The following is a 7,883-nucleotide window of genomic DNA, read 5'->3' as shown; positions in this document are numbered from 1 at the left end:
AATGGGTGTCGGCGAATTGTTGGAGAAACCTAACAAATTGCGGGGGAGTGACCTGCGATGGACCAGCCTCCCGTCCAGGGGGAGTAGAAATACTCCCAGCCGCTTCAGGCTAAAGAAACCAGGATCAGCTCCGGTAGCTATGAGCCAGTCGGCTCCAAAGCTTCACTTATCTCAATTTGGATTTTTAAGTTTCACATCATGGTTAAGTGAGATTCTCGATTTTATATTCTCCGCTTTTCTTGAAGCAATTTTGGAGCTGTTTTGGCATTTGCGTTTGCGAAGGCTTTTAAATAAAACATGGCGGATCCATGATGGCGGAGATTTTTAAATATGACGTCATTACTGCGTTAAGTGACTTCATGATTAAACGCGGTTGTCTCTAAAGTAAATACATGGCTTTGCACGCCTTGTAGGTTTGATTATTATTGAGTAAAAACCTTAGAGCTACATAGAGGGGGCTCATAAATACCCCCTTCCCCTCCCCCCCTTGAAGGCCCCTAGGCGGAGCGAATTAAAGCCTAAGCGAAAACTCTGAAATTCGAGGAACAGATGATGTCCAAGCATATTTTCAAAGTCAAATTGAGGCGATTGTGTTTAGTATCCTTCAACTATTTTTCGCAACGAGCGGGATCTTTAATGTTATAAATTGGGCAATATGAAACGGATAGCACAGTTAGCCACATGACGCGCTTGAACCAATCGCTTTTGAGATTTAGCTAAGCCTAAAAGCGGAGCTCATGATTGCAATAGCTGACCATAAAGGAAAAAGAGAATTATTTTTTCTTGAATCAGAAACTCAAAAAATGATCAATTGTGAGCATGTAATTGTTCAGCGTGTGGTTTTGCTATTTTTTCCTGTTAAATTTTAACAAACTATATCTAATTAGACTAACCAAGATTGTAGAAATTACGTACGCAATATATCAGGGACTTTCCAAGAGACGATTGTGCAAGGAATATGTCAGAAGAAAAGTCAACAACGTGCCAGGGTTTAATTTGCGCCGAAATTTTGCCTTTGCGAGTACTCCCTCCTTCTCACCCAGAGAAATAACCTGACTTGAGCCTGCGATGCAATCGGAAAACCAGTAACTGCTCAGCGGTTATTTTCAAAAACCACGCAACCTCAATACGCTCTAAGCCTGAGCCTGCGATATGGTCACGTAATACTGGTCAGCGGATAGCTTATTGTGACAGCTGTCAATTAACAATAGCGTGGATGTCCAAAATCAGAGGTAGCTATGGTAATGGTGCTACCCTCTTAATTTCTAAGGTATTGGCGTACGGACGTACGGACGTACGGACGTACCAGGGGCGGGGCAGAAGACTCCTGAAATTTTTGTACTGGATCAAACAAAGGGGACTTTTGTCTGCGCATGTGCGAAAAAGTAAAAAGTTTCTTGTTTTCACCTGGTTTTCGCACTTTTGCTTGGGCACGCGGTTTTTGGTGCTGTTGAATTTGACAACCGAACTTTCGAAGGAGAATCATTCTTTAATAGGTACTCAGTAAGTCATTTAAGGCATGTTACCGTGAAAAGCAATTCAAAGTGAAGAGAAAATTGCCCATTTCATTTCGCTTATGGCAATTTAAGGGTCGATAAACCGCTTTTCGTGCACACATGTCACGAACAAAGATGGCGATTTCCTTGGGACAAAGATGAAGCAAAGCAAGCATTGATTCATTTTTGCAGTGCTTTGAAGAGTACCACAGGTCTTATTCGACGCCAACCAAAAGGAACGTGGCTACTGTGGTAAGTAAAATGTATTACAGGTTCCTTGAGCTTATATTTTAGATTTTTCTTCGTCTCATCTTGCGGAGATGAGGAAACCATGCTGTTCTCATTTTGGATTTCAAAGTGTGATTAAACAAGAAAATCTCACCAATTCTTTTTTCGTCAATCCTTCACTAAATTCGAGTCCATCATTGCTATAAGGTTATTTTTTCATATTTTGGGTACCTTTGTGTTTTTCAGTTAAACCATTTCATTTTCAAGTGAAGTGAATGTTGTGATCGATAAACGAAATTTCTGTTTACTTCAAAATTAAAATTTGTCTTCAAACCTCGGAGACTTTTGTACTTCTTTGTGATATGTGAATTCCCATTAATGGGTGACTGTAAGTAGACCAGCCATGGTGGCCTAATGGTCAGCTTTCCGGGTGCGAAAACATTTCAGATCCTTCGAGAAACGGGCCCCAGGGCAGCCTGCGGGAATGCCCAATTGACTGAGGTGTTCAGTGTTCTCCCCAGGATTTTTGGAAGGCCAAGAGGTACTCTCTTCGAGCTCGCTCCCAGGGTCTCTCCCCACTCCCTGAGCGAGAGATGAGGGAATGAGGAGAGACCCTGGCAATGAGGTTTATTCCGAATTTGATATTCATAAGAACCTTCCTGTGGCCTGATTAGAAAATTAATAAAGATTTCCAAACATACGACTTACTTGTACATTGTTTATGAAGTAACTTACTAAAGTACTCAGAAAAACAGGAAAATAACAGTTACTTGTCTTCATAAAGTAAAGTTAAGTAAAGTTTGTTAGTACTTTATGAAGTAACTGTTATTCTCCTGTTTTTCTGAGCCCCCCCTCCCCCCAAATGTCAGCAGCTTTCTCGAAATCAAATTCTTCTAGCTTTGGTCCTTCAATAGAAATCGTTAAAAGACGGTTCAGGATCCTGTTACTGAGTCTATTCCGTAGCCTAGTTTTGATCCTCTTCAAGGCAGAGAATCCTCTTTCACAATCTGCACTGGACATTGGTATGACAAGGGAAATCACAGCTAACTTATGCAAATTGTGCTGTAAGGATGTCTGCTGAACCAAAGCTGTCAACAACTCTCGACTGTCTTTGCCTTTTAAATCAGCCTTTGCCTGGACAGCATTCACAAAGGTTTTCCACTCTGCCAAAGCAGCTTGGTGCTCCCCAACAGGCTGATAGTGCTTAGTCAGTTTCTCAATGTGTTCCTCACTATCACCTGGTAAATACTCTTCTGGCCAAGTGAAGGAATCAAAGACTGAAAAGGATTCTAGAAGACCAGCATCTGGAAATCTATCCTCAACATGTTTGCAAAGGTTTTCCAAATATTTATTGTAAACATTATGCTTGAAATTGTCCTTTGATGAGCTTCTGATATCAAAGTCCTTTAGTTGATTACTAATGACACCACCAACTTGCTGAAAAAATGCCCCAGGAACAGTCTTTAAAGTTTCTAGCTGCGTACCTGTAGACTTCACCAGTGGCTGAATCAGAGAGAAGTCCAAATTCTCTTTTTGAAAAAGCTTGGACAGGTGTGATAGGATAGGTAATATGTCTGACATCATGTAGACACTTGCAACAAACTGATATGTGCAAATACACTTGCTAAGACCCAGAGCCTGTGCATCATTCCTTTCTGTTGCCTCTCTCTGAAGGCTTGTTATTGATGGCAGAGATTTACGAATTGCTGTTATTGCTTGATCATGTGACAGCCATCGGATGTCACTGGCTCTTTTCAGCTTCAGATCAGGTGCTCCAAGAACACTCTGAACATCCTTTAGTCCTGCTGTTCTGACTGCTGAATAGTCATAAAATCGATACAATTGGGCAACAATATCTTTTAATTTCTTCATGTATGGAATTGCTTCAGCTGCCTGTGAACAGGCAAGAGCTAGTCTATGTGCCACACAGTGGTTATTTACCAGCCAAGGGACTTTCTCCTTTAATTTTGCTGCCACACCACTTTTGCTACCAATCATAGTGCTTGCCCCATCACTTCCAAAACCACACATCTTTTCATTCATTGATAAGTCTAGGTCATGGCACACAGAACAGATCTTATCAGTTATCGTTTGAGCTTTGCAATTTGAAAGCTCAAATGTTCCAAGAAATGAACACTTAATGATTCCTTTATCTGAAACATATCTCACATACAAAATAAGCTGTTCAAGAACGGCGATGTCAGTTGTTTCACCAGCCAAGATAGCAAAGAAAGGTGAAGCCTTTACTTCCTTCAAATGCAAAATGTCATCATGGACAACTTTTCCAAGAGCTTCAACAACTTCCTGCATGAACCGTTCCGATGTATACTTTGCATTGTCTGCTTTTCTTATCTTTTGAAGATATTCACATCCCAGTGACTCGCACAGTTCAATCAAAGACTCAAAGTTGGTTGTGTGTGACACTTCCGCCTTTATACGCCAGTACATACATTTTAAGTGGCCAATAAATGCCTTTCGTTCGGCACTCAACACTTCTTTAAAGGCACCTTCTATAACACCATCAACAGCTGTTAAACCAAGTTGAACTTCCATAATAACTGCAACATTGTGGTGATTTGTTTTTTCGTGTTCTTTAAAGCTTCCCGTTTGAAGTTGAAACACGGAACATCAACCCAAACAGTACATCCTTGTCTTACTCTCTGGGGTCTTTGGTTATGTTTTCTACACAACTTGCATAACATACCATTGTGATTATTACTCCCACTGTCATTGTTTATTGTAGTCTCAAGCCACGGAAAGTCTTTCAGCCAAGCTCGATCAAAACCTGATTTTCGGTGTTTTGAATTAACAGATGTTGAGAGCTCCGACTGCACTTCTTCCCCGGCCGCATTACTTTCTCCTTTCTGTCTCTTTTCCAGAGAAAAGAATGAACTTAACTTACTTTGAGAAGCTTTCCTTTTCTTTTCTGAACACGCTGAGTCCACTGAACACGCCATTTTTGACACGCCTTCCACGAAAGCGGGAATTTGGCTTAGTACTTCATGAATGACACCTTGAAGTGTCCTTCTGTTCTCGGGACAATTTAAAGATGGCTGCCGTTCAACGAAACGAATGCATCACAGGTTTGAACAAATTCATGCAAGGGTAAATCACTTAAATAACCATATTAATTGCGAGAAAACACAGTAAAAAAAACACCAGGCAATGTTTCATCAACTTTATTGAGTGATTTCTTCTTTACTTATGGATAGGAATTCCCATTTCCAAATCTCAAATTAAGCTTACATTGGGTTAAATCTTCATTTTTAAGCCAGGCGGCAACGATTTTCAAGCGAATCAAGTCAGGCGGCCCGCCTGGCCTAAAATACCTAAGGAGAACACTGGTGTTGGCGTCGAGGGGTACGGTCATGTCAATGAGAAGGCAACTTTTGTCCTTCTTGTTCTTTAGCACAATGTCCGGCCTATTAGCTGCGATGGTTCTGTCAGTGTGGATGGGCATGCCCCACAAAATGGTGATATTGTTTTTCTCGTTGACAGTCGTGGTTTCATGGTCATACCATCGATCCTTCACCTCAATACTGAACTCTTTGCAGATCTTCCAGTGCATGTGTGCAGCTGCCTTGTTGTGGCGGTGAATGTATTCAGTTTTAGCCAGTCTAGGGCAGCCAGAGACCAGGTGGTCAATGGTTTCATCAAAACGGCTACACAGTCTGCATTTTGGGTCTACGTCAGGCGTCTTGAGAATGTTATGTTGGTACCAGCGTGTTGAGAGGCTTTGATCTTGGGCTGCGATGATAAAACCCTCAGTTTCTGCCTTGAGGCCGGCTGCTTTTAGCCATCTGTGGGTCTTGTCTTGGTCCACATCAGCCTGTTTCACCCGCTGTGGGTATTTGCCGTGGAGCGCTTTTGATTCCCACTTGGACCTGAGCTGTTGGCGACCCTGGTGTTTTGCCTTGGCCTTTCTTTTGCGGGCATAGGTGGTGCTCGCCTCATCCTCTGCAGGTGGTGTTGCAGGCACTTCCAGTTCCCGACTAAACTTCGTTGACTGTCTGCTGGTGGAGTACAAGGATCTCTTGTCGTCATGGTCTTTCACAAAGTGGAGAAGGGTGTCCTGCATCTCCTGGAGGTATTTATCAAGACCGATAGTGGTCGTCTTGTAGGAAAGCTCCAGTTTTATAAGCCCTCTACCTCCTTCGATTCTGGGCAGGTACAGCCTGTCCACGTCAGATTGAGGGTGGTGCATTTTATACATTGTCAGGAACTTCCTAGTCTTTGTATCAAGTTTGGCCAGCTCTTGTAGCGTCCAGTTTATGATGTTAAAACTGTAGGTTACCACGGGTACTGCCAAGGTGTTAATGGCTTCCAGTTTGTTTGCAGAGTTCAGCTCAGACTTTAGTACCATCCGGATCCTGCGATAGTATTCTTTCCGGATCTTCTCTTTCATCTGAGAGCGCTGGATTCCGTCTCCCTCGCTCACTCCGAGGTACTTATAGGTACCTTCCTGTTCTAGGTCCTGGATGACGGTGTTGACATCGAGTTCGATGTTACTGAAGTCGGCAAGTCGCCCTCTCTTAAAGGTGGCCTTGGCGCACTTGTCAAATCCGAACTCCTTGTCTATGTCGTCACTGAAAGATTTGATGGTTCTCAGCAGGCCCGTTTGCTTGTCGTCATTTTTCGCATAGGTCTTCAAGTCATCCATGTAGAAGATGTGGCTGATCCTCCCATGGGGGGTGTTGTAGCCATAGCCACTCTTGTTCAGGAGGGAGCTTAGAGGAGCAAGAGCAAGACAGAAGACTAGGGGTGACAGAGAGTGATAGGGTGATAGTGGGGTAGATCTTGTAGAGTTCGAGGCCCTTGATGATCCAGGTGTGGGGCACACTGTCAAAGGCCTTCTTGTAGTCGATCCAGGTCGTGGAGAGGTTGCGGCGCTTAAATCTCATCTCCTCAAGGATGGCTTTGTTGATGAGGAGCTGGTTTTTGCAACCATAGCTTCTGCGGCGGCATCCTTTTTGCTCTTTGGGGAGCAGGTTGTTGCTTTCGAGAAAAATTTAGGTCCTTTCTGTAATGATGGAGGTCAGGACCTTGTACATAGTTGGCAGGCAAGTAATAGGTCTGTAGTTTTTAGGATTCTCTGTGTCTTCGGATTTGGGTATCAGGAAAGTCACACCCTCGGTCACCACTCTGGGGACTGTTCTGGGTTCTTGAGGATTTTGTTGTAGGCGTTGGCTAATTCGGGGTGTAAGCTGGTCAGTTGTTTGATCCAGGAGTTAGCCACGCCATCACATCCTGCGGCTTTCCAGTTGTTGGTCTTGTGAATGGCTTTGGTGCTTTCCTCTGTGGTGACGTCTGACCATTCCTGAGTTGGTACATATTGGTTTTCCTTGGCTTGGTCTTGGATCCAGTGGGCACCATCGTTATAGGCCTTGTTGTTCTCCCATATTTTGCTCCAGAATGTCTCGACCTCTTCGAGTGAGGGAGGTTTCTGGATATTGATGGCTTTCTTTCCCAGCTCTCTGTATAGCTTTTTGGCATTGTCCCTGAAGGTCTTGTTTTGCCGGAAGAAGTTCGCCCTTTTGGTGTATCGCCTGAATCTCTGTGCTTTAGCCTGGACTTGTTGTTTTAGAGACCCTTTTGTTTTGGCCATGTCGTCTTGGTTTTTTATGCTAAATTTCTTCTTGATTTTGTCAGCCTTGGCATTCTTTACATTATTATTATTATTATTATTATTATTATTATTATTCCAGGTTTAATGTGCTGGTACCATTTATATACCTGGATGAAGAGCGGCCCTTTGAGAGTAACGTGGACCTATAAACCCAAAATAATGACCTCGACCAGAAGATGATCCCAGACCGCACGATCCCGAATAGACAGCCCACTATACTAACCTAAAGATCACCAAGCCTCCCAACTGATCATCACATTCAGATCATAGTAAGTAATTTACTGACCTCGATTCCTCGAGGGTATTTTTGTACTGAGAGAAACATTGGCCTGGACATGAATGAAACAAACCTCACTGCTTTTCCGAGGAGTCGTGCTTTAGTAGCAAAACAATTTAGAGCTTTAGATTAGCCGGTGTAGCTGGTGACTTTCGCGCAAGAATAGAATACATAGAAGTGTCTAGGCCGCTAGAAGAATGGTGAAGAGTACGTGGATGGTTCTCATTCTTTTGCTATTCGTTCTTTGCACGGTTAC

At 43.1% G+C, this 7,883-nt stretch overlaps 2 protein-coding genes across 2 annotated transcripts; both read right to left on the bottom strand.

The window, feature by feature from the left end:
* Positions 1-2,549: 2,549 nt before the first annotated feature.
* Positions 2,550-3,878, bottom strand: LOC110059775 (zinc finger protein 862-like). The gene has a single exon (XM_089279864.1). The coding sequence runs from the start codon at positions 3,765-3,767 to the stop codon at positions 2,550-2,552; it is 1,218 nt and encodes a 405-aa protein (XP_089135990.1). The 5' UTR covers positions 3,768-3,878.
* Positions 3,879-4,926: 1,048 nt separating this feature from the next.
* On the bottom strand, positions 4,927-6,384 carry LOC110058884 (uncharacterized). Its single transcript, XM_089279863.1, has one exon. It carries the CDS (start codon positions 6,382-6,384, stop codon positions 4,927-4,929), a length of 1,458 nt encoding a protein of 485 aa, XP_089135989.1.
* Between the last annotated feature and the right edge of the window lie 1,499 nt (positions 6,385-7,883).

The sequence above is a fragment of the Orbicella faveolata genome, unplaced genomic scaffold (assembly GCF_042242905.1).
Source record: "Orbicella faveolata isolate gen_17 unplaced genomic scaffold, um_ofav_v1 contig_47, whole genome shotgun sequence".
Taxonomy (NCBI): Eukaryota; Metazoa; Cnidaria; class Anthozoa; order Scleractinia; family Merulinidae; genus Orbicella; species Orbicella faveolata.
This window is presented reverse-complemented; position numbering and strand designations above follow the sequence as displayed.

Coding starts and splice junctions, on each gene's coding strand:
- LOC110059775 (XM_089279864.1), bottom strand. CDS start 3,767: ATGAATGAAAAGATGTGTGGTTTTGGAAGTGATGGGGCAAGCACTATG.
- LOC110058884 (XM_089279863.1), bottom strand. CDS start 6,384: ATGGATGACTTGAAGACCTATGCGAAAAATGACGACAAGCAAACGGGC.